Here is a 25,770-nt window from a genome sequence, read left to right as displayed (position 1 = left end):
TAACGAAGACCTTTATTGGGTTTTTACTCTGCCCCATTCCTTAAGCTCCCTTCTTCCCTCCATTCAAAGTGCCTGTACCCACAGGCGAGCAGTCCCTGGCCATCCTCAGAGGGGTCTGAGTCAGGGGTTGCTTCTCTGTTTCTCCCACCGCACTCCACTCTCATCACCCTCAGGTGTATACTAACCCCATCACCTACAGACAAGTTATCTGCGAGACCACACTTCTGCCAGGCATTCGCATTTTCCACATTGGATTTTATAAAGGATTTGAGTTTTTTGGGTGCATCCATATAAGAGTTCCTTTGTAAGCAATTTTGTTATTACATTCACTCTTCTGATAGTTCCAGAAATGTAAATACTTAAATGGTTGCAGTATAGTCTAAACATTATGAAATCTGAATTGCTGAACAACACATATCTCCAATCACCTACATTAAGACAGCAATGCTAACAAACATACTGATGTCTCACCAAGTGAAACCAGTCCTATAGCTGTGCCACATTTAGGCCTAGTGTGTCCTTGGGACTTAGAACCTAATATTTAGCCAACATTCATATTGTAAAGTACCTTGTTCACCTTTAATACCACACAGATTATCATCACATTCATAACCAAAGAAGCCAAGGTTTTGGCTAAAGGACTGTCCCGAGCCACTAGTTGGAATCCCAAAGCATACCTTCTACATTGCAATGAGACAAACATAAAATGATCTGTCCCCATTCGGTCATATTTAGGATTTTTGGCGTCTACAAAGCATTTCCTTCAAAAAGACAGGGATTAAAAAAATTTTTTTAAATCGTTCCCATACATAAGTAACGGACACATATAGTTTCGAAATATCTTCCACCCTGCACGTGTTTTTTGTAAGACTGCTCCTCCTCTGTGTTTGCTGCCACCCTCCAGAGGATTTCAGAGAACACCTCAGAACTCCGGTGGAGACATTTTCTCCTGCCGTGATACCTACCGTTCCCTGACACGCCCCAACCTTCCCTAAGGAGGCATTTATTTGTACCTTATACCCTTCATCTCTCATCACCTCAGCTGTCACAACCACCCAAGCCTCCCGGGACGACCATCATTACCTGGACCCCTCGATCGAAGGCTCTGAGCAGCCAGTTATCCCCCATATATTCCACCTGTCTTCTGTCCACCTCCCATTTCTTTTCCCTCTTTAACCTGTGGTTAAAGACCAGCAAAATTGGCCAGGTGCAGTGGCTCATGCCTGTAATCCTAGCACTTTGGGAGGCCAAGGCAGGCGGATCATGAGGTCAGGAGATCAAGAGCATCCTGGCCAACATGGTGAAACTCCGTCTCTACTAAAAATACAAAAAGTAGCTGGGCATGGAGGCACATGCCTGTAATCCCAGCTACTCCGGAGGCTGAGGCATGAGAATCGCTTGAACCCAGGAAGTGGAGTTTGCAGCAAGGCGAGATCACGCCACTGCACTCCAGCCTGGTGACAGAGCGAGACTCCGTCTTAAAAGAAAAAAGAAAAAGCAGCAAAATCCCCTGTGTCCGTTTCACAGCCCCTCTTCTGCTCATCTCCTGACAGCCCTGAGGACACTGCCCCCCAAGCCCCTCCTCAAGGGCTGTTTCATTTCCCACGCACCCTCCCTCCCTTGTGTCCCTGGAGGTGGAGCAGACGTCCTTCTTGGAACAGTTGTCCTTCTTGCCCCCTCCTCACTGCTCTTTCAAGAAGGATCTCTACTCTCCTCCCTCAAGCAAACCCCCGGCACCTGTGAAGTATCCTCCCAACAGCCTGTAGCCTTCATAAGCCCACCAGTGCCCTGATCAATTTACACTCTCCATATCATCTCTAGCACCTACATTTTCCTCCCTACTGGGCTTAGCTTCTGTGGGCTTCCGTGACGTTCCCTTGTCTCTCTCTCCAAGTTGCCTGATGACCCATCAACTCTACCCACTCCACACCTGCCCTAGGACAGCTGACTGTGGCTGGAGAGAGGCACACATGGATGCTGACCAGTCAGCTCTTTTTTGGTTCACTGCCACGGCCTCCAGCCCCGCCCAGCACCCCAACCACTTGCCCTGGCCAGTCAGCTCACTCCCCACCCAACTCAAGAACCGCTCCACATTCCCATCCCCTTCCTTCCTCCCTTCCATTCCTCTCTCCTCTCTGTTCTCTAAGCTCCGACTCTTCCTCAGTCTTAGCAGATGACCTCACTTCTTATTTTCCCTGAGAAAATGCAAGAAAAAAAAAATCAACAGCGAGTATCCTTATCCTTCTGTCACCCCAGCTACCCGTCTCTTCCCCATGTCCATGGCCACAGTCTGACTGTTTCTGTGGCCAATGACCCCATTGCTCTTATTCACCTTTCCTGTCTTGAGAATGTTCTTCCTGCCATTTTTCCCTTTCCCTCCTATGTCCCCAGGTTTTTCCTTCTCTGCATTGAGTTATTCCCATCAGCACATGAAATACTGCAATATCTTCTGGGTGGTCTATGAAAAACCTCTCTCCAGCCTCACTCTCTTCAAGCCCATTTCTCCATTTCCCTTTATAATAAAACTTTGCCAAAGGCTTGTCTGTACTCACTGTCTCCCCTTCTCCAATTCTCATTATCTTTTGGGCCCGCTAGAGTTAGACATTTACCAACCTGACCAAAGAAAGCACTTTTGTCGCCGGCACGAGGACTTCCTTCCTCCCAGAACGCCGGGCAGCTCTTGGTCCTCCTCGGTATTCTGTTGGTCTCCTTCTCCTCCTCACGCATCACTCTCCTGGTCTTGCCTGACGCCACAGTCACACCCTCCTGATACTCCCTGTGGTTCCCTGGGTTCCTTCTTGGTCTCCTTTGAAGCTTCCCCTACTCTTTGCGCCCTCTAAATATTGGAATGTCCCCAGGCTCACTCAGTCTGCCTTCTGCTTTTCTTTATTTGCATTCGCTTATAGATTTGTATCCATTCTCTTTGCTTTAAGTAATATCTATATGCTGACGTCCAAAATTCTGCCTCCAGCCCTGAGATCCCAGTTTGCAGATCCTGCTTCGTTCTCTGTCCCTCTTTGGTAACCATATACATCCCCATGAGGCAGTCCTGGTTCCACTCCCTAAAGCTACTTCCCTCCCTCCTATTGTTCCTGGCTCAGTGAAGGGTACCTCAGGCCACTGTGGTTCACACCAGAAGCATTGATTCCTCTTTCCCACACCAATAGCCATGCCACTAGCAAACCCTCCAGTGTGGATACCAGATCTGCACGCTTCCCACCACCAGCACCCTCCAAGCCTGGACCATCTCTCCTCTGTCCAGCAGCTCTCCCAAGTGGCTTTGCTGTGGCTACTCCTCCCCAACCTGTCCTGGACACCCAGAGCTTTCCTGTCCTCCTGTCCCACTGCTCACTCCTCTTCAGTCCCAGGAGCCTGTTCTCACACCAGCAAAGCTGTTCCCACTCAGGGCCTTCACATCTGTTCTTCGCTTGGCTGGGAAGCCCAGATCTGTGTCCCCAGGGTCTGGTTCAATTGTCATCTCCAGGTCCTGCTGCAATGTTAAGGTTCCCGACAGCACCTCCCTGACCCCACTCCACAAAAGAGAGATGCCAGCATCCTCACCCCTACTTTTCTATCCCCACCCACTCTATCCCCACATCACGCCTCCATCCCCGCCCCGCTCCTCCATCCCCACCCCCGCTCCTCCATCCCCACCCTGCTCCTCCATCCCCACCCCGCTCCTCCATCCCCGTCCCCCGCCTCTCCATCCCCGCCCTGCTTCTTCCTTCCTGGCCCCCTTCCTCCTTCCCCCCTCCATCCCTGCTCCCTTCCTCCATCCCTGCTTCCCTTCCTCCATCCCCGCCTCCCTTCCTCCATCCCCGACCCTGCTCTTCCTTCCCTGACCCGCTCCTCCATCCCCGACCCCGCTCCTCCATCCCCCTTCACCCCTCTCCTCTATCCCCGCCCCTGTTCCTCTGTCCCCCAATCCTGCTTGGTTTTTCCTTCCAAGCTCTTGTTAGAATGCCACATGTTAGTATGAATATATTTTTTGTAACTTCTGTATTGTTTGACTTTCGAAGGCTCAAATTCCTCCTGTGGAATGCAGATTATAGTATCCATTAGTTTGGTTTCATTTCCATTAGAGTAATACATCCAATATTACTGACATTATAGCAAAGGAAAGCAGGCACTGTCCCCGCCCCCCTCCCCCCAGTTCCCACTTTACATTGGCACTTGTTTTCCATTCTTTAACTTTTTATTCTGATAATATTTAGACTTTTAAGGGGCTCAAAACTCTATCAAAAATCATTGAAAACATAAATAGATGAGTTAATAGAAAACAAAATGCATACTCATTTCCACTTTCATGTCTAATTCTTATTAGATACACCAAGACTAATCTTTGTGTATCTAATTCTCATTATTCCTGTTCTACTTGACTGATAGGATAAAGCCAGAATGAGAGGTGCGTGATTTTAAAAGATACTTCCCAGCTTACTTACTAGGTGCTAACTGTGTGGCAAGATTCTCTGAACAATCCCAAGAGAACAAAGCATTGAGCCCCCTAAAAGTCTAAATGTTATCAGGGAAAAAAACAAAATATCTAAAAGAATTGAAAGCAATGTCCTCTGTAAAGGAGGATTTGGGGGTGGAGCAGGTGACTGCTTTTCTTTGCTATAATGTTAGTACTATTTAACATGTTACTTGGAGAAAAATAAAATCTATTTAAAAAAGAAAAAAAGACTGGAAGGAAATCCCATGACATGTTAACAGGAGTTCTCTCAGGTGGAGAGAGTGGAATTACCGGCTATTTTTATTTTCTTCTTTATGCTTTGTAAATTCACAAAATAATCTGTGATATGTTTATGTGGTTTTTATAAGGAAAAATAGTATAGATGCTTTCTGTATATTAACTAGATATCGGAAGCCTAATGGAGGCTTGGTAGGATGCATTTTGAATATGCTCTATTTTGAAAAATATCATTCCTGGAGCAAACCAGCTTGGAGACAGGCAGGGTGGGGCATTTTGGGCTGGAAAGGACACAGGGAGGTAAACGGGAAGGGAGGACACTGCCCTGGATTCTGGTTGCCAACAGATAGGTCCTGGGAGCAAAGGGGTAAACCCTTGTGGAAAATATTGAGGCAGTGGAAGAGGGAGCCAGGCAGAGCTGGAACCAGGTAGGCAAAAAATAGACACTTTCTGGGTCCCCTAACATTCTGAGCATCGTATTTTCATCGAAGTAAAAGCTTCCGACCAGAGCAGGTTTCTAAAGAAACCATTTATTCAACATTCATGAAGGAAAGCAGGCCCTACCCGCCAGGCTGGCTGGAGGGAAGGAGGTGTGTCTTCATTCATATTTGGCTCTGTTCGCCTCGATGAGGGCGCAGAGCTTCAAGAACCTCTTTTGACACAGTATAGAAATATTATGCAAATCCAGATACTTGGCACTTAAAAATGTCTGGAGGTGAAGAATCACTCTGTCTTGCCCATCTAACAGGAGCGTGCTGTGTTTTGCAGGATGGATGGTCACAATACCACTTTGTAGCCTCGTCTTCAACCATCGAGAGGGACCGGCAAAGGCCCTACTCCTCCTCCCGCACGCCCTCCATCTCCCCTGTGCGCGTGTCTCCCAACAACCGCTCAGGTAAGAGGCTGCCACACTAGCCAGCCAGGCTTTTATTTCTCTTTGAGCAAAGACCCTCCTTCCCAGTCCCAGGGCCAGCCCCTACACAGAGGAGAGCCTTCCATTCAGACTTTTGCTAGAAGTAGGAAATGAATCTGTTCTTTGTACTGTGGTGGCCACTCTGTGTTTTGTATACACAGACTCAGAGCAAATCTCCTTCTCTAACAGGTTCCTATGCATGACATGCATGTAATGGACCTGAATTCATGAGGAACGAGTATAAAGAAAACTGTCATGTGTCTGCAAATCAGGGGTTTCCGTGGACAATTTTTCCAACTTAAAATAGTTTGAGTTGGCCGGGCACGGTGGCTCATGCCTGTAATCCCAGCACATTGGGAGGCCGAGGTGGGCGGACTGCCTGAGCTCAGGAGTTCGAAACCATCCTGGGCAATGTGGCAAAACCCCATCTCTACTAAAAATACAAAAATTAGCCAGGAGTGGTGGCGCCCACCTGTAATCCCAGCTACTTGGGAGGCTGAGGCAGGAGAATCACTTGAACCCAGGAGGCCGAGGTTGCAGTGAGCCGAGATCACGCCACTGCATCCCAGCCTGGGTGACAGAGTGAGACTCCATCTCAAAAAGAAATAAATAAATAAAATAAAATAAAAATAGTTTGAGTTGCATTTTGTCATAATTGGGATAAAAAGTAGAGGAGACCAAATGTGCTTTCTTCCTTCAGTGTGATATACATTTGACACATATCACTGATGGTTTCATAACTCTTCCATATCTAATTAGCTTTTTTTTATTAACAGTAAACCAGCAGATGCCATGGTTTATTGTTAATAATAACACATTCTTATCATAGCCAACTATAGCTTCTAAGTCATTCCATTTATTTTTTCTAATTTGGTCACATTCCTATTGCTTAAATTTTGAACTTCTTTTATTTACAAAAATACTTTATTTTATACTGTTTTTAGTTCACATTAAGGAATGCCAAAAATCAGAGGAAAGATGACAGGCAAATGTGAACACACCATTTAGTAATATAAATGGCATAAATTTGCTGTTTTCCTCACAGTTTAAGTTTTTAAAACTTTTATTTTGATTTCTGCATTTTGATTTTGTTCTGAGAATGAAAGATGGATAACAAGTTATATGCACCCACACAGACACAGCGATGTAGGCTTTAATTTATGAAAGCTTTCTTCCTACTCTTCTTTGCCCTGTTCCTGCTAAGGAAATTCTGTTCACTGAAATGGACCTGGTGGAGAGCATTGCCCAGCAAAGTGGTCTTCCTACCCCCAAGAATGATGGTTGCATAACTCCATACCAGACTGTACTGTCAACATGATGAGAAATGAATTGCCAATATCTGACTGAAATAAATGGCCCGCTCCCAGCCCTGTGAAAGCTGGTCCCTTTAGTGTACTGTCATTGCTTATCACATTTAGTCCAACCCTTGGTGATGATCAGGAACCACCTGTACCTGTGGAAACGTCCACCCATCTCAGAAGCACGGAGGTGGCCTCTTAGGCCTCTTATTTCCATAATTCCAGCAGGCTGAAAAAGATAAAGTACATGGAGTGTGGGAAGCATATGGACCGTGTCTTTTGGAAAGCTCTAATTATTAAGAATTACAGTGAGCCAATCAGTGTTATGAGAATGAAACAACATGATGGATCGGCAAGGGCTGGGAGAGAGAAGTAGCCCTTTCTGGCGAGCAGGCAGGGCTGTGTTCACCCAGCCATGCAGCCAGTGCGCTGCCTCAGGATTTCCTAGGCAAGGCACATCCAGACACCTAATAAACACTTATTTGCGTGATTTGATTTTTCCCAGAACTTAATCCTGATTTACCGGAGACTTGAAATACTGCTGCGTGTGAGGTCTCAGGAGATAATTACACACTTGATGTAGTTTAATAAACACCACCATCTGGGCAATATTAGATTCTAATTTTAAAAGCTTTGGTCAACAGCCTTTAAAATATTGTCCCTTTGTGATTGTGTGGCAGTAATTCATAAAAGGCTAACCTTTATTAGGGAAGACCCAGAGGCAAAAGGGCAAAGGCAGGAAGAGAGATTTTCCTGGAAGAAAAAGATGGTGAACAGAAGAGAAGGGAGCAGCAGGTGGAAGAGGTGAGCGAGGCACCAGCGAGCAGGCAGGAACTGGATGCAGAGCCCAGTTGAGTGACAGGGCTTGCTAAGGACTCAGTTGTTCTTGCAGAGGTTCCCCTCTCCAAGCAACAGAACCCAATCTTCATAAGACACAATGGCTGCCCCTCAAATCTCCCCAGATTCACATTCGGGACGGAGATGGCCCATGTCCCAGCCTTTGTCAGTCTTCTCCCCTGGGGCCTCTCTTCCCTCACATCAGAGTCTGGGCATTCTCTGCACCTGCACAGGGTCACCATGGATCAGTCCTTGATCATTGCAGCTCTAGTCTTGTCCTATAAGTGATGAGGGTGCTGCAGCTGTCCAAGCTGCGTAGTTTTCTTCCCTGTCTGCCACTGGGTTTGTACCCAGGGCTTCTGGCCAGCCGGCATTGGTTGGGGTTCAAGCCTCGGTATTTTTTAAAGGATTCCAGGTAATGAATTCTAATAGGCATCCAGGATCCAAAACCCCTGAGGACTTCAAGAGCTGAGCATTGAGGCATGATTTTATTTTGATAGGTTTGAGAGGGTGGCCACAACCCGCTGCGTTTACCTTCCCAGCACTTGGTTGTGATGTCTGTTGGGCACTTCTGCATCTCATTCTAGTTTACTTGGACATCCATTTCCTCACTCGAATGAGAGCTGCACAAGTTCGGGAAGAGCCATATGATCTGTGTGTCCGCCTCACACAGTGGCTAGCACAGTAATTTGTACATAGAAGACACTAAGGGTGACAAACTGAATCACATGACTCAGACAGTGACATGAGAGATACCTTAGGGGGACCACAGACCCAGGGAGCAAAGGGACCCTACAGAGGGTGTGAATGATAAACTGGAAGGTAAACTGAGGTTTGGCTGGAGAGGCGCTTTGAGACTAGCAAAGGAAAAAGGGGTTTATCCTAAAAATCAGAGTGCTCTAGGGATTCCTAGCCTTAATAGTCATCAGGTAGGCTCGGTAAATATGGATTCTGAAGCCTGTCACTGAAAATTCAGACTCAAAAGGTCCAGGATGGGCTCTGGGCATCCATAAATTCTCAAGTGAGTGTTGAGGGTAAACAAGGCTCTGAAGCACTGCCCTCAGCTACAGGAGCTGGAGAGAGCTTCCTGACAGAAGGACATGGCACCTGAGCGCCTGTGGAGCCGGACACAGCTGCAGATGCCCACAGGGTGGGGTGCGCGACCAACTGCCCCCTCACCCAGATGCACGGCTCCTCCCCACCTCTCCCAGTGCCCCTCTGCACTGGCAGGAAGGTTGAGTTGCTGCCAATCCATTCAATCACTCATGAAAATTCAACCTCCTTTTATTGACTTCCTTGCCTCTGAGTTCAGCTTTTCCTCTCTTCTAGTACAGTTTGTTAAGGACTCCCAGCAGGATGCTCCAGTTACAACCCAGCACTTTAGAAATTGGTGCAAGAGGAACGGCAGGGCTCAGCCTCCCAGTAGGACAGGCAGTGAGTGGCCGAGGTGTAAGGAAGGCCTCAGAGATTATTGGGGTGTTTATGCAAAGAGCTGGAGCAAGAATGCCCTAGCAGGAACTACAGCTGCCTCCATGCCCCTCCCCAGCCCACCCCAGCCACAGACAAAGAAGGTCTTTGTGGGCTTGGTTATTTCTGCCCCACAAATCATCCTACATAGAGAGCTGTTTCCTCTGACTTTTTTAAAGGCAATTTCTAGGTGACTCAGTGTTTAAGTAAAACTGCATTTATTTTAATCAAGGATTAGTCAATATCAGTAATAGATCTTCTGAAAGACATCTAATTAAGGAAGGGAGCGTGGGAAGGAAAGGGAAGGAAAAGAGAAGAGAAAGGAAGAAACCAAGAGCAGTCTCATTGCTAAACTGCCCCACACACCTTGGGCAGGTCATGTCCCCTTCATGATCTGTCTCTCTGAGGAAGATGGCCCCAGGATGTGGTCCCCAGTTGCCAGCCTCCAAGTCCTGTGTCCCCTAACTATAAAGCTCCAGTTGTCACAGTTGAAGGAATGGGGTAGGGACAAGAGCCAAAACTGCCAAAACATAAAAATTAAAAAGAAAACCCATGAGGTCCTCACGTAGGCATTGAGAGATGCGGGACGATGCACAGGGAGGACCCTGACTGTGTGGAAGGTACACACACGCTGTGGAATGAGACGCAGAAAGTCACCCTTTTGATTTCTTTATGTAGCAAGTGCCCCAGCTTCACCTCGGGAAATGATCAGCCTCAAAGAAAGGAAAACAGACTACGAGTGCACCGGCGGCAACGCCACCTACCACGGAGCTAAAGGCGAACACACTTCCAGGAAAGACGCCATGACAGGTGAGCGGCCCTCGCGCGCCCCCTCCTGGGACTCGGTGGCTTGACCTGCAACAGGGCAGAAAGATGGGGCTTCAGGCTTCATGGGGCTGGCAGCGCCCGGCTGCTTAGCAGGACTTAGCAGCTGTCTGGTCACTTGAGAGCTTGATAATGATGATTCCCAAGAATTGGTACTAAGATTAGAAGCATAACTAAGAGAAAATGTTTTCTACCCGTGTTTTTTCTCAGTCCTTTCCTCTGGTTTGCCCAGCTCATAATGTTCTTTCAAATTAGAGAGAAGAGTCCCATATGTTTCTTCCTCATTGACATCACCCATTGGGGAGGGGACTCGGTGGAGGCAGTGTAGACAGGCCCTGTGCATTAGGAATGGAGGGAACTGAAAAGAAGGTGGAAGGAAAGGGGAGGGGAGGGGAGGGGGTGGGGGGAGCGGAGGGCGGGGACGGAAGGAGGAAGGGCAGGAGAGGATTTAAGGGGAACCCCATGAAACTACTGTTGAGATATTTTCCCTTCTTGCCATGATACAACCTCTTACCCACAAGAAGCTTCCTTAGAGCTGATGACTGCAGATTCTCTGGGGAGGCATTCATCTTTCACACTCATCATCCCTCACTATCTCAGTCACACCCATTGCCTTCCTTTCTCATCAGCCAAGACTCTATGGAGGCCAGAATTGGTACGAGTGCCCGTCTCTGCCCCCTCCACCGTGCTGTGCCCAGCCCATCTGATAACAGGGCTTACCCTTAAATCACTGTATATTCTGTACACATTGTACACTCTGTATATGCCTCTTTTGAGGCACTCACAGCCCCCTCCAAACTCTCCATACTTCACCGTCTCCCTGGATGGCCCTCCTCCAAGAAGCACTACGTGGGCTCTGGCTGTAGAGGGAGTTATACCTTAAAAGCAGAGTCACTGGAACCCCGAGGACCTTTCAACGGGGACCCCACACCCTCTTTACCATATGGGCGTGGAGATGGGTCCCTGCTGAAAATAGGCTATGAAGAAGAGCCTTTAATAGAACAAGGCCAGGTTAGATCATTCATAAAGCCGGGCGCAAAAGGTGCCGTGCATACACCGAGACCCTCTTAGGAGAGGAATGTGAAGAGCAGGAGGCAGTTCTCCAGTAGTGTTTTGGTGTAGACCGGCAGGGAAGCAGAGCAGACAAATTGGATGATTTATTAAAATGCCTTCCAAACCAGGACAGCGAAGATAAATTTTCCTAATAGCAAATGCATTTACCCCAGCGGCAGTGTTTTCCATGTTAACTCTGCTCAGCTGCATGAAGAAAAGTATAATAAACAGATGTTTCTTATCCCTGCCCCCAGGACCACATTCTGCCTCCATGTGCGGACCCTACAAGGGAACACCTCAGTGCTGCTCCTGAGATGTTTCCTGAATGGGAAAACTTAACTCATTACATGGACTCCAGGTTATTATTCACAGTCACTTCTTCCCCCCCCTTACATGGTGCCACATAGATGAACAGGAACCAAGAAAGCTGTGAATCTGAATTCTGAGTCCCTGGAGTCTAGACATTCGGCAGAGGATCCAATTTGTACTGATTATGCTGAACTAGTCGTGACTCCAAATTCCATGTGCAGTTAGCATTGCCCTGGGTACCCACACCACCAGCTGTCTGGCATGATACACTGAGATTAAAGAATCGTTGTGATATCGACTGCATTATTATTAAGTTTAGTGTTTCTCTTTAACTCTCTTGCCCAAGAGAATCATTCAAAAGGACTTCAGGTGTGGGTGTGGGTGTGGGTGTGCGTGTTTATGTCAAAACAGTTCCAATGGCACATGATTGTGCCCTGGACTCAAAATAAAATGAAGCCTAAAATTTACTATGTTTCTGAGATTTAATCTTCTTAGAAAATGGCAGGGATCTTGACAATTTCAGTATATGTAATTCTTCAAACTTATTTAGAGGCTGAAACAGCTTTGCTCTAACTTACTTAAAAATGCAATTCAGGAGTACACTATCAATCATGTAGCAAGCCAGAAAGAACATTGAGATCTTTATTGAATAATATGTGTATATAGGAAAATTGCTCTAAAGCCAATGAGTGTTGTGTAAATGCCGGTTATTATCACAACAATGATGGTGGTGGTGGTGGTAGTGAGGGTGATGGAGGTGACGGTGGGATAGCAGAAATGAGGATAGTGGTGGTTTTCCACTTTCAATAGTGATATCAGTAAGTCCCCAGCCAAGCCGGGTGGAAGCCAGTCTTTCACATAGAGATGGGGAGATTGAGTTTCCAACCCCTACCCTGCAGGATGTTAGCAAATGCCCATCATTCCAGGGTTTACTTGCAAAATCAGATTTCTCATGGCCTCCACATCAAAAGCAATGCTTTTTGTTGTTCAAGAACAAATCCACGGGACACCGAAAGTTCCGTGCATTGAAAGATAACCTGAAAAACTGCCATCTTCCTTGTTTCATTCCCTGCCAAGAAAACGTTCCATCTGATATGAAAACAAGGGAAGCTTCACCCTCAAAATGCAGCCTATGAGGGCTGGAAGTGGAAATATCTCTTTGATGGAGCTGTCATCTCTTCTTCTGAGCTCTTAGAAGTTCAGATCCATCTAGGTGTTTATTCCAGGCTTCCCCCACCCTCCTTTTGTGGATTCATTTTCTAGCTTGGATGAAGCCTCTTGAAATTCTTCTCTCCTAAGTGTTTCTCTGCCACTGGGGAGCCCTGAGAAATCCAGTCGGCTGTTCATTCAGGCATGCCGGCTTCAGCAGCGAGTTCTTGCAGCCCTGGATGCCTGGGAACCTCACGTGTTCAGTTCATCTCAAGAAAGGGCTGCATCAACCCCGCAGCTCCACTACCTGACCTTTAAATTCACCTGGAGGTTTTTCCCTCCTGTCTGAGCTTCCCACATACCCTTTCATCCAATGGTCTGTTTGTTTTTGCCAGTGTCTTTCTTATGCCTTTTATTTATATTTATTCATTTATTTTTGAGACAGAGTTTCGCTCTGTCGCCCAGGCTGGAGTGCAGTGGCGCAATCTCAGCTCACTATAACCTCCACCTCCCGAGTTCAAGCAATTCTCCTGCACCAGCGTTTCAAGTAGTTGGGATTACAGGTGCCTGCCACCACGCCTGGCTAATTTTTGTATTTTTAGTAGAGACAGGGTTTCACCATGTTGGCCAGGCTGGTCTTGAACTCCTGACATCAAGTGATCTTCCCCCGTCAGCCTCTCAAACTGCTGGGATTACAGGCGTGAGCCACCACACCTGGCCTCTTAGGCCTTTGAAAGTCATTCTAGTTTTCAGGGTGTTGATTCAGTTGGAAATTGGGTATTTGAGGGCTGATAGAAAAATAGAAAGGCATCCTTCTGTGGATCCACTATTAGCTGGGCCATATGAGGGTGGAGCCTCTGTGAATTCCTCTGCCTCAGGTGTCCATAAAGGTAGTTCAGTCTCAGCTATGGTCTTGTTTAATGGGTGAGGGGAAAGAACTTCCAGTATTAACATCCTAGACTCAGAAGCCACAAACTCTGCCTCATGCTTTTAAGATTCCTCTGATAAGAGGAATCTGTTTATGATTTCACAGCAGGGAGGGAGGCCAAGACTACAATATTGCAAATGTTCTAAAAAATATGTGCATTTAATTCTAAGCAACAGAAAAAAAACAAAATTTCACCTTATCCCTGAAGTGACATTTTCTATAGCAAATTACAGCTCTGAAGGCAGATTTATCTAAGGTTTACTCATTTATTCATTCAGCAAATGGGGCACTTACTCTATGGGTGTCCACTGAGGCCAGGCGCTGTGCCAGGCTCTGAGGATACATACAGAGGTAGCAGCAGGACGGACTGTTTCTGTCTCATGGGCCTTCTGCTCTGGAAGAGGAAGGCAGACAGTACATAAGGTAAACAATAGAACAAGTTCCCAGCAAGATGGTACTGCACTGTGTTGAGTAGGAAGAAGAAACTGAACAGGGTAATGAGATGGGGGTGCAGGCGGCAGGGGTTACTTCACTTGACATGGGAGGAGGAGACATTGAAAGTCTGAGGGAAGCAAGTTCCAGGGAGAAAGATCAGCAAGGACAACCCAGCTGAAGCTAAACAAGTTTTCCCCGCTCTGAGGAAGGAGGGTCAGCAAAGCTGGGGCTCCTTTAACAGGAGGAGAGGAGGGAGAAACGATTGGGAGGTTAGGCAGGAAGCAAACCTTGCAGGGCCTCATGGCCGTAGCAGAGAGAGCCATCTCGGGGTGAAGAGCATTGGAGCGTTCCAAGCAGAGAAAGAGACAGACCCCAACTGGGGTTACAAAGACAGCATTCTGGCTGTTGGTAACAGGATGGATGGAGGAATCGGGCTGGGCAGAGTGGAAGTTGGGTCTTCAAGGAGGATTCGGTAGCAGTGGTCCAGAGAGAGACGGTGGTTTGCACCATAATACAGAGACTGGAGTGACATGCATTCAACAGAGAGGATAGCAGAATGGTCTTTAAAATGGAAAAATGGGCTCTTGGCCCTCACTTTCTAAGCCGAACTCTCCAGGAGGAATTTTATTGCACAGCTGTAATGAACTCTTAGGTAAAAAATCATGGGTGGAGTGAACTTAGACCTTGAAAGGCTATACTGACCTTTCTCTTGTGGCCTATAGGTGGAGTGATCCTACTTCATTATCCCCGAAATACTGGAAGCAAACAACCCCTTCCTAGTTTTAGAGTGTTTTATACCCCACTGACACTAGACAGACAGCATTTTCCAAAGCTTTTTTTTTAAAAAATTTATGAATACATAATAGTTGTACTTAAGGGGTACATGTGATTTTTTCATACAAGTATCATGATTTTCATACAGCGTATAATAATCAAATAAGGATAATTAAGATACCATCACCTTAAACATTTATTATTTATATTAGGAACATTCCAATCCCATTATTCTAGTTGTTCTGAAATATACAATGAATTATTGTGAATTATGGTTGCCCCATTGTGCTATGAAACACTAGATCTTTTCTAACTATTTTTTTACCCATTAACCATCCCCTCTTATTCCTCTCTCCCAACTCCACTTCTGAGTCTCTGGTAACCATGATTCTACTGTCCATCTTCATGAGATCATTTTTTTTTTAGCTTCCACATATGCGCAAGAACATATGATATTTGTCTTTCTGTGCCTGGCTTGTTTCACTTAACATGAATCACCTCCAATTCCATCCGTGTTGCTGCAAGTGACAGGATTTCATTCTTTTTATGGCCAAACACTGTTGTATACATATACCATCTTTTCTTTACCCATTCATCTGTTGGTGGACACTTGGGTTACTTCGACATCTAGGCTATTGTGAACAGTGCTGCAATAAACATGGGAGTACAGATATCCTTTGGTATACTGATTTCCTTTCTTTGGAATATACACCCAGCAATGGGATTGCTAGGTGATATGGTCATTCTACCAAAGATTTCTTGAACCATGACCCTTCAGCAGCTGTGAAGGGAGTGGTGGCCTGTGCCCTTCGTCTGAGTGGATGGCTTGAGCTTCAAGGGTTTCCCATAAGGAAGTGGGCTAACAGGCCCCCTCTCTGGGCCTTCAGAAGCTGCTAGCAACTAGAGGAGACCTTCATCTCTTTCATCTAGACCACAGGCAAGCCAGACAACAGAGCGGGATCCTCCCTCTGCATCTAGTTTGATTCCAAAGCCGCAGGCTTCCAGATGCGTGGGGGACATGCAGCGATGCTCCCTGCCCATCTTTTGGGCCTGTAAGAAATGAACTGTCTGAAAGATGATCAAGCACTTCTGTGAGCTCAAATTAGAAATTTTATTCTTGTCACTCTCCGGCTAAAAGCTAAGCTGCTAATACAGACTCCTGCATGCTTCAGTGCAGGTGACAAGCCTTTATTACCCGCCAGTTTTCACCAGAAAAGAAGGCCATAAAACTTACAAAATGACCATCTGTTTGCAGCACCTGCCCTGACCCTGTCTGCGATGTGAGCGTTATTGCAAGCTGCTGACATGCTATGGGGATTTTCTAGAATAACTGTTCTCCTTTTTTAATATCTGTATGTAAAATGAAGTGTTCAGGGCCAAAGAATATCTTCTACTTGGATTGGTCCCCAAGAAAACAAGCTTTGTTAGGGCAAGAACTTGCTCCAGTAACCACTATTCCTCATTTGTGATGTTGTTTTCTTCGCTAAACTTTTGTTTTCCTTTTAATTTTAGCTCAAAACACTGGAATTTCAACTTTGTATAGGAATTCATATGGTGCGCCCGCCGAAGACATCAAACACAACCAGGTAAAGGAAATGCACCACGTTTGTATTTCTTTTTCAATGTGACTCGTGAAATAACCTGAAATTTTAAACATACATTTCATCCAACTAACATAAAGAACTGAAAGAGGAGGCATTGTCCCCTGAGGCCCTCCTCACTCCTGTTGCAGCATGGAGGTGTGTGTGTGTGTGTGTGTGTGTGTGTGTGTGTGTGGGGTGGACTCGGCAGAACAGCCTCAAATTTGCAAATGGCCTTTGAACCTTGTGCTTGATCTGATGCAGAAAGCAAGTATTCTGCTATGGTGCAAAACTAAAAGAAACCCCCAAATGGACGAGTGTAGGATGTTGTTACTAAATAGGAATTATCTGGACAGGAATTACTGGACAGAGATCGAGTAGCTCCTGTAACCCTGCAAATGCGTTAGGAAGGAAGCATTCATTATACATGATCACTACCAATAAAGGAGACACAGGAAATTCAGTAGAGAACTTGAAAAAGACAGAATACATAAATAAGTTCTATTATTCTGCAATACATTAAATGCATTGTAGTGTCTTGCTACTCAAAGTCTAGTTGGGGAACCAGCAGTGTCAATGTTACCCGGAATCTTGTTAGAAATACAGGAGAGATTCTTCTCTGGCTCCTAACCCTAACCCGTTCAAGATTTTCTACAGCACAGTTGCATTCTAATTAGATGGCCTTGTGTGCACATTCAGGTTTGAGGAGCACTGAACAGTAGATTCTTTTTATTATTGTTATTGTTTTATTTTTATTATTATACTTTAAGTTCTGGGATACATGTGCAGAACATGCAGTTTTGTTACATAGGTATACACGTGCCATGGTGGTTTGCTGCACCCATCAACCCGACATCCAAATTAGGTATTTCTCCTAATGTTATCCCTCCCCTAGCCCCCCACCCCCAGACAGGCTCCAGTGTGTGATGTTCCCCTATGTCCATGTGTTCTCACTGTTCGACTCCCACTTATGAGTAAGAACATGTGGTGTTTGGTTTTCTATTCTTGTGATAGTTTCCTAAGAATCATGGTTTTCAGCTTCATCCATGTCCCTGCAAAGGACACGACCTCATCCTTTTTTATGGCTGCATGGTATTCCATGGTATATATGTGCCACATTTTCTTTATCCAGTCTATCATTGATGGACATTTGGGTTGGTTCCAAGTCTTTGCTATTGTGAATAGTGCCGCAATAAACATACACGTACATGTGTCTTTATAGTAGAATGATTTAATAACCCTTTGGGTATATACCCAGTAATGGGATCGCTGGGTCAAATGGTATTTCTAGTTCTAGATCCTTGAGGAATTGACACACTGTCTTCCACAATGGTTGAACTAGTTTATACTCCCACCAACAGTGTAAAAGTGTTCCTGTTTTTCCACATCCTCTCCAGCGTCTGTTGTTTCCTGACTTTTTAATGATTGACATTCTAACTGGTGTGAGATGGTATCTCACTGTGGTTTTGATTTGCATTTCTCTAATGACCAGTGATGATGAGCTTTATTCATACATCTGTTAGCTGCATAAATGCCTTCTTTTGAAAAGTGTCTGTTCATATTCTTTGCCCGCTTTTGATGGGGTTGTTTGTTTTTTTCTTGTAAATTTGTTAAAGTTCTTTGTAGATTCTGGATATTAGCCCTTTGTCAGATGGATAGATTGCAAAAATTTTCTCCCATTGTGTAGGTTGCCTGTTCACTGTGATGATAGTTTATTTTGCTATGCAGAAGCTCTTTAATTTAATTAAATCCCATTTGTCAATATTGGCTTTTGTTGCCATTGCTTTTGGTGTTTTATACATGAAGTCTTTGCCCATGCCTACATCCTGAATGGTATTGCCCAGGTTTTCTTGTCGGATTTTTTATGGTCCTAGGTTTTATGTTTAAGTCTTTGATATATCTTGAGTTGACTTTTGTATAAGGTGTAAGAAAGGGGTCCAGTTTCAGTTTTCTGCATATGGCTAGCCAGTTTTCCCAACAACATTTATTAAACAGGGAATCTTTTCCCCATTGCTTGTTTGTGTCAGGTTTGTCAAAGATCAGATGGTTGTAGATGTGTAGTGTTATTTCTAAGGCCTCTGTTCTGTTCCTTTACTCTATATATCTGAACAGTAGATTCTTAAGGAACCAATCTGAGAGAGAGAAAGAGAGAGTGTGTGTTATTCAGCAAACATTTATTGAAGGTTCATTTTCTCTGGCTCTGCAGAAACTATAAAAGCCAAAAGACACAGTCTGTTCTCCCTCGTTGATCAGAAACTTCATACATCTCTCCTTCCCACGGTGCGCATCAGCCCACTCCATGTGCAGCACTCTGGAAAACATATGGTGTTGTCTGTGGCCCCCTGGTGAACAACTTGGCCCTCATGGCCTATTTGATGTGTTGCTAACATCTAGTCAGCCTACTCTCAGTTCTAGTATTTGCTAAAAGCAAAGAAACCAATGCCTAAATAAATAGGGTCATGAGTTGTAGACACCAGGTCACCAGGGAGGCCCCAACTGTTCACTTGCCAACCTGCCTCCGTAAAGGCAAACAGAAACAAAATGTATTAGAAATGCCAACTTCATTTATGGAAATCAACCATGCCTCTTGCAGCAAATATTATGAAATTCTGGATGTACAGTAAGCAGACTATTGCCAGTTATTACCGATTCTTGTCGGGTTGTAATAGGACCATGATTTTGCCGCCAAGAATGTAAGATTCATCTCAAGTTCCCCCAGGTAGAGAGAAGCTCCTCACCAGAACCAGCTCCCTCTGCACCAGCCTTCCTCTCCCAGGAGTTGGCATTGAAGAAACGCCCTGACATGGCCAGGGGTCTTTGACATCCCACAGAGTGGCCGCAGTAGGTTCCAAAAGACTGCTTGCCATCTAGATTTAGGGGACAGTCCATAATGGCTCTAAGGGGCACATTCTTTTACCTAGGCATATCCTGAGCATTTAAGCAAATGAGAATTAATATGCTAAGATGGCATCCTTGCCGCGAGTGTGAACACAACCTAGCCATAGCCTTTCTCCCAGAGGTCCCCAGAATGTGCTTGACTCAGTCTCAGAGTGGAACACCGAGGCCGCTGAGCTTCAGGCAAATGTTGCTAAAATCCACCCTGAATGGAGAGCAAGCTCCACCCCTCTCATCGGGACCGAGGCATTGCAGGCAGGCCCCTGGCAGAGCTGCGTCCTGTCTTCACAGCTCAGGACCACCATCATTCCCTGTGAGGCACCAGCCAAGGGAAATGAATGATTGGATCATTCTATCTTAGCCTAACATCCAACAACATTTTTAAATGTCCAACGAAGAGAGGGTTCCCCCCCCAAAAAAAAATATTTCCAAAGAGATCATAATGATACTCCAATGAACTTGGAGAGGAGGAAAGAAAGCATTTTACTTATTTTGGACTAAGTTATAGGAATAAACCTTGTCTTGACTTGCAGCTTTCTCTCTTGGGGACTCAATAAAGTGCAACCATCCTAACCCTTCAAAAGACACGTTTTCACTCTCTTCCGGTTGGAAGTCCTAGAGAGGACTCATATACAGTATCCCTGACTTGGATTCTCTGGCCATAGAGGTGTAGCCAACCATTCTAGGTGGAATGCTTCCATGTCGGGAGCTTCCCTGGTGACAAGTTACCCCAGAACTTCGCGCCTGCAACAGTTTCACCAGGAGGGATGCTCCAGGGTTTGGTCAGTTTCAGCATCGAAGCTTGTCCTCTGCTGAGCGTTCCTGTCTCCCGGGTGCCTCAGTCACCGGCCGGGTCTCACAGGCTTCACACTGGACAGCGACTGAGCTTATGGGGAAGCGATTCATGGAGGGAAATCAGTTTCAAGTGGATCTCCAAGATAAGGCAAAAGATAGTGAGAACTGAGAAAGAGACTCCTGCAGCAGACACATGGCCACACATGGGTGCTGCTCCTGTGACTACCTGGGACTCAGGCACATTTTCAGCGAACTCTCAGCTTAAAGCCTCCTAGAAGAAACCCTCAGTGGTATAAAACACAGTTTGTGATCTTTGGTTTGAATGTCTGAGGTCAGCGGGTTACAGACATCACTTTAGACTTCACTGACTGGGCGTCGTGGCTAATGCCTGTAATCCTAGCATTTTGGGAGGCCGAGGCAGGCAGATCGCTTGAGTTCAGTAGTTCAAGACCAGCTTGGGCAACATAGCAAAACCATGTGTCTACAAAAAATACAAAAATTAGCTGGGCATGGTGGTGTGTGCCTATAGTCCCAGCTACCTGGGATGCTAAGGCAGGAGGATGGCTTGAACCTGGAAGGTGGAGGCTACAATGAGCCATGAGTGTGCCACTGCACTCCAGCCTGGGTGACAAAGTGAGACCCTGTCTCAAAGAAAAAAAACAAAAAAGTCTTAACTATGCATACTTTCCAAAAAATCCTTTTGAGCTTCTACCAGTCCACCCCATACTTATAAAGAGAAATATCATATTGAACGGTATCTATCTAGCTGACAACAGGATTTTTGTTCAGGAACTAGAAACAAAGAGCTTTGCTGTTTTGATGACCAATATTTAAATGATAACAAAACCAGAATCATGGGTTCCCTCCTGGTGTCCTTAGTTCCACTGTCACGTGAGCAGCCCAGTTGTAACTGTCCGCAGAAAGGAGGAAGAGGAGATCCCAGGAGCATACGTGTTTCCTTTAGTCCCCCAGGCAGGAAGAGGCAAACACTCATCCTGGTTCTTCTGTCTTCCTGTCCCATTTTTTCACCTCTGTGCCAGTGGTTCTCAAATTGGAGCATGAGCCAGAATTCCCCAAAGGGTTGTTAAAGCACAGATTGCTGGAGCCCATCCCCAGAAGCCCTGATTCAGTAGCTCTGGAGTGGGGCCCAGTAATCTGTATTTCTAACAAGTTCCCAGGTGATGCTGATGCTGCTCGTCTTGGGATCATGCTTTGAGAACCACTGATACTTAGTATCTGGCCTCCTTCATTTTCTGTGAACACTCTGAGTCTTTCTATGAACACTCTGAGACATGGAAAAGTTTGAAGATCAGTACTGGGCTAGTGTTCACCTTGTGTTCAAAATAAATCCAGTTTCCTGGCAAATTTGTTAAGGAATAAATCCATATAAGTCTTTTGTCATTATGCTAACAGAGTTGGAAGGTGTCATGACACTGTCCTTCATAATTTAGAGTGAACATTCTACTGTTGAGGAAAAAATTCAGCAAAGATAACTTGGTAGAAACAGAAGCCACGGAACGGAGTGCAGAGAGTGTGGGCACATTGACCCTGGAGTGAGCTGCTGGTCTTAGCCCCTTTCAAAACAAGATGCAGCATTAAGGCAAAGAAGGCAAAAGCTTCCGGCTTGCGTGTTGCTGGGCTTCTCTAGGCCATAACAGACACCCAGATTCAGAAATCCCCACTGCTGTATTGGGGCATCATTCTACTTCCCTCATCCAAATCTGGCTGATGCAAACTGTGCAATTTTTAATGCATTTATTTTTAGCTCTTATGTGGGGAGGGCTTTGGGAGGGGTCATTTCATCAGCCAGATTTTCAACACTGTCAGATATTCTCTTAAAGTTTAAAATGCAGCCAATATTCGTCCACCGCAGATGTGTTTCACCAGCAGACATCCATACCACAAGACCGGTGAGCAAATTCAGTCTCTCCGGGTGCAGCAGTGTCACATGCCACCTGTGACAATCCATTTCTACACACTCTTGGGACTGGGCACCAAACCTCAGATGTGATTGGTGTGGGTTATGAACAGTGCAGATGAATGGAAGAAGTTAATTCTCTGGGGTAAGAGGCTCAAAAAGCTGATACCCAGCTCCAAAATGTTCACCAACCAGAGAGAACATGACAATAGTCTCAAAGCAATTTGAACAAGGTTGTGCAAAAGAAAAAAAAAATGAAAGCAGAAGCCACTTTGGAGGAAACCCATAACCCTTGTGAGTGACTCCCCCTGAAGACATTCCTGTCCCCTGCACTGCCTCCCCTGGCCCCCGAAATATGCATCAGAAAACACACTGCTTCTGGGTCTCTTTTGTCCACCAACTTTCTTTCTTATCGTAGAGCCTGGAGTCAGCTCCTTGAGGCCTGTCCTCCAAGGTTTGGCCGCCTTGGCTCTGATGGGACTGGGCTAGGTTGATAGAACACCTGGGTTTTAGAGTCAGCCAGCCATATGTTCCAGTTCCAGCTCACACCACCACTAGCTACAATATTTTGGAGAAGTTTCTTAACTTCTCTGTGCTTAAGTTTTCTTATCTATAAGATGGGAGTTTGCTGGAAGGATGTATGGACGGATGGATTGGTGGGTGGATAGGAAAACAGACAGATGATAGATTATAGATATTGATGTAGACAGACACAAACACACATAAATATTTATGACTACTGGAGTATTAAAGAATTTGCTAAATGTTGAATAGGGTGCCCTGCTGAACTAGAAACACAGCAAATCTAGCTCCCTCCCTGTGTCATTTTTCCAAACTTCTAGATTCTGAGCCTTTGCATGTCTTGCAGTTGGAAAGCAGCCCTGTGTTGGAGTGGAGTTCAGCAGAGCACGAGCAGAGCTCTTCAGAGAATAGAAAAGGGCACCCCAACCTAGCAACGCAGTCCAGTAGACCTGGACTTAGCAGTATTTAACTGCAGATGTTGCACATTCATTCCAAATGTTCCTCTCATCCTTTATTAGCTCTCAGGCTAACAAAGGTTTATGCTTATGGACTTTTGGACTTCTCTAGGTAGACAGAAACCTCATTCATTCAGCCACCACTAACTAGACACGTGGGACATCCTAGACAGCTGCTGTGATGAAGTTCACCACTTCTTTGAAGATCAGGTCGATTACTAGTATAAATCAATGACATATATAAGAGGGAGTTTCACTTACTTGAGAGAAGAATTATGTGTAAGCCGTTAAAAGCATTCATTTACACACAACGTGCTAATTACAAATCATTATCTATTAACTAAGACCAATTTCTAGAGGACATTTCTGTGCTGAACTTTAGTTAAATTAATAGGGAGTCACAGAGTCCGCCCAAAAGTGATCAAACAGTATTTCTTTAAGAGTGTTTAATAATTCACACCAGACTTCCTCCCCAATTACTGCCCATTAGCAGAGCTTCGTGCCTCCCACTATGACTTGCTATAGGGTTACCCTCACCCTTCACCTTGTGAGGTTCTGCTCATTTCAGGAACAGGTGCTTGAAAAGGGACCCCATGGACTAAAACAGATACTAATGCACCAATGTTTATTACAACATTATTTACAGCAGCTGAAAGGTAGAAATAACCCAAGTGTCCATCCACGAATGAATGGATAAATAAAATGTGGTCTGTGCCTACCATGGACTGTTTTATTTTTATAGGGATACAATCATGGGGTGCAAGTGCAGTTCTGCTACACTGATACATTGCATTGAGGTGAAGTCATGGCCTTCAGTGCATTCATCAGTGGAGCAATGCACATCACAGTGGAATATTATTCAGCCACAAAAACGGATCAAGGTCTGACATATGCAACACCATGGATGGACCATGCAAACTTTATGCTAAGTGAAAGAAGCCAGTCACACAAGGACAAGTACTCTATGCAGCACCTATATTAGGCAGATTTCTAGAGACAGAAAGTAGAATGGTGCTTGCCATGGGCCCAGAGAGAGGGGATGAGGAATTACATTTAATGGGCACAGAGTTTCTGTTTGGGATGATTTTAAAAGTGGTGGAAAGGGATGGTGGTGATGGTTGCACAACACTGTGAATGTTCTTAATGCCACCTAATTAATCTTATACTTCAACATTTCTTAAAGCAAGCAGCTTTATGTTACGTATATTTTGCGATGATAAAGATTATGCAGAATGATAGCACATGGACCTAGGAGTCAGTTTTCAAAAAGAAAGCCAATGACAGTTGGCAGTTTTGGAGGAGCAGTGCCACAGTGGTGAATGCCTGGATGTACACAGTCTCTTCTTTGAAGGAGAGTTGGGTGCCGGGGCAAGAGGGAGGCTGAGTCAAGGGAAACCAAGTAACCCAGTGTGGCTCTTCTTTCCCGTTCAGGTTTCAGCACAGCCAGTCCCACAGGAGCCCAGCAGAAAAGATTACGAGACCTACCAGCCATTTCAGAATTCCACGAGAAATTACGACGAGTCCTTCTTCGAGGACCAGGTCCACCATCGCCCTCCCGCCAGCGAGTACACCATGCACCTGGGTCTCAAGTCCACCGGCAACTACGTTGACTTCTACTCAGCTGCCCGTCCCTACAGTGAACTGAACTATGAAACGAGCCACTACCCAGCCTCCCCCGACTCCTGGGTGTGAGGAGCGGGGCACAGGCGCTCCGGGAACAGTGCATGTGCATGCATACCACAAGACATTTCTTTCTGTTTTATTTTTTTTTCTTCTGCAAATTTAGTTTGTTAAAGCCTGTTCCGTAGGAAGGCTGTGATAACCAGTAAGGAAATATTAAGAGCTATTTTAGAAAGCTAAATGAATCGCAAGTTAACTTGGAAATCAGTAGAAAGCTAAAGTGATCCTAAATATGACAGTGGGCAGCACCTTTCTAGTGTGAGCTGTAGAGTAACGAGAAGTGCTTTATACTGAACGTGGCTGATGGGAGGAGAGACGAGGCATTTGGGCCGGTGGGGCGTGAGGGTTATCGTTAAGCACAAGACACAGAATAGTTTACACACTCTATGGGGGACGGCTTCTCACGCTTTGTTTACTCTCTTCATCCGTTGTGACTCTAGGCTTCAAGTTGCATTGGGGTTCCTCTGTACAGCAAGATGTTTCTTGCCTTTTGTTAATGCATTGTTGTAAAGTATTTGATGTACATTACAGATTAAAGAAGAAAAGCGCGTTGTGTATATTACACCAATGCCGCCGTGTTTCCTCATCTATGGTTCTAAATATTGCTTCAATTTCAAACTTTTGAAAGATGTATGGATTTCCAGTTTTTCTTTTCTTTACTTTCTCCCAGTATGTTTTAACAAAAAAAAAAAAAAAAAAAGCAGGAAAAAAGGAATATTTAGCAGTATTGTTCGTTCTGATATGTGAATTTGTTTGTGGCAACTAAACAAGGCATTCAGCAGTTTCTGACAATTAACATACATCATTCCACACTCCTTGTCAACAAAGTGCTTTTTCACTGCCTAAAATTTTAGATGTAGATATTTGAAATAGATTTTTTCATTTATACCAGTTTTCTTTATGATGATACAGTGTTAAAAGAAAATAAATTACAATTGATCTGTCATCCATATTTGCTAAGAATGTCTATTTCCAAGGACCTATATCTTATAAAATACACATTCTTGCTTGTGTGTCTGTGTGTGTGTGGGTGTATGTATGTCCACATACTAGAAAAACGACCTGTGTGAGATTTTGTTTTGATAGAAGCTATTTCATTTGCTGTTCATCTTGTACAAACTTTGTTTTTGGTTTTTTAGTATAAATGTACATCGGTTTGTTCCTTTTGTACTGTATCTATTCTTCTGACCATCTAGTGACTCAGGATATTAGGCCAGTTGAAGTGGAGTTATAGGATTTTCACACAT

At 45.1% G+C, this 25,770-nt stretch overlaps 1 protein-coding gene across 11 annotated transcripts in view; it reads left to right on the top strand.

The window, feature by feature from the left end:
- The window catches only part of CTNND2 (catenin delta 2), a 931,128-nt gene extending 905,659 nt beyond the window's left edge, over nucleotides 1–25,469 (top strand). For all 11 annotated transcript variants that reach the window (XM_065546099.2, XM_045394725.3, XM_045394719.3 and 8 more), the window contains 4 exons: nucleotides 5,459–5,585; nucleotides 9,884–10,015; nucleotides 16,191–16,264; nucleotides 24,275–25,469. In XM_065546099.2, the coding sequence (XP_065402171.1) occupies nucleotides 5,459–5,585; nucleotides 9,884–10,015; nucleotides 16,191–16,264; nucleotides 24,275–24,535 (594 nt within the window). In that variant the 3' untranslated portion in view covers nucleotides 24,536–25,469. The remainder of the gene's footprint in view (nucleotides 1–5,458; nucleotides 5,586–9,883; nucleotides 10,016–16,190; nucleotides 16,265–24,274) is intronic.
- The last annotated feature ends 301 nt before the right edge of the window (nucleotides 25,470–25,770 follow it).

This window comes from Macaca fascicularis, chromosome 6 (assembly GCF_037993035.2).
Source record: "Macaca fascicularis isolate 582-1 chromosome 6, T2T-MFA8v1.1".
NCBI classification, from domain to species: Eukaryota; Metazoa; Chordata; class Mammalia; order Primates; family Cercopithecidae; genus Macaca; species Macaca fascicularis.
Note: the sequence above shows the minus strand (reverse complement) of the source record. Positions and strands in the feature narration are given on the sequence as shown.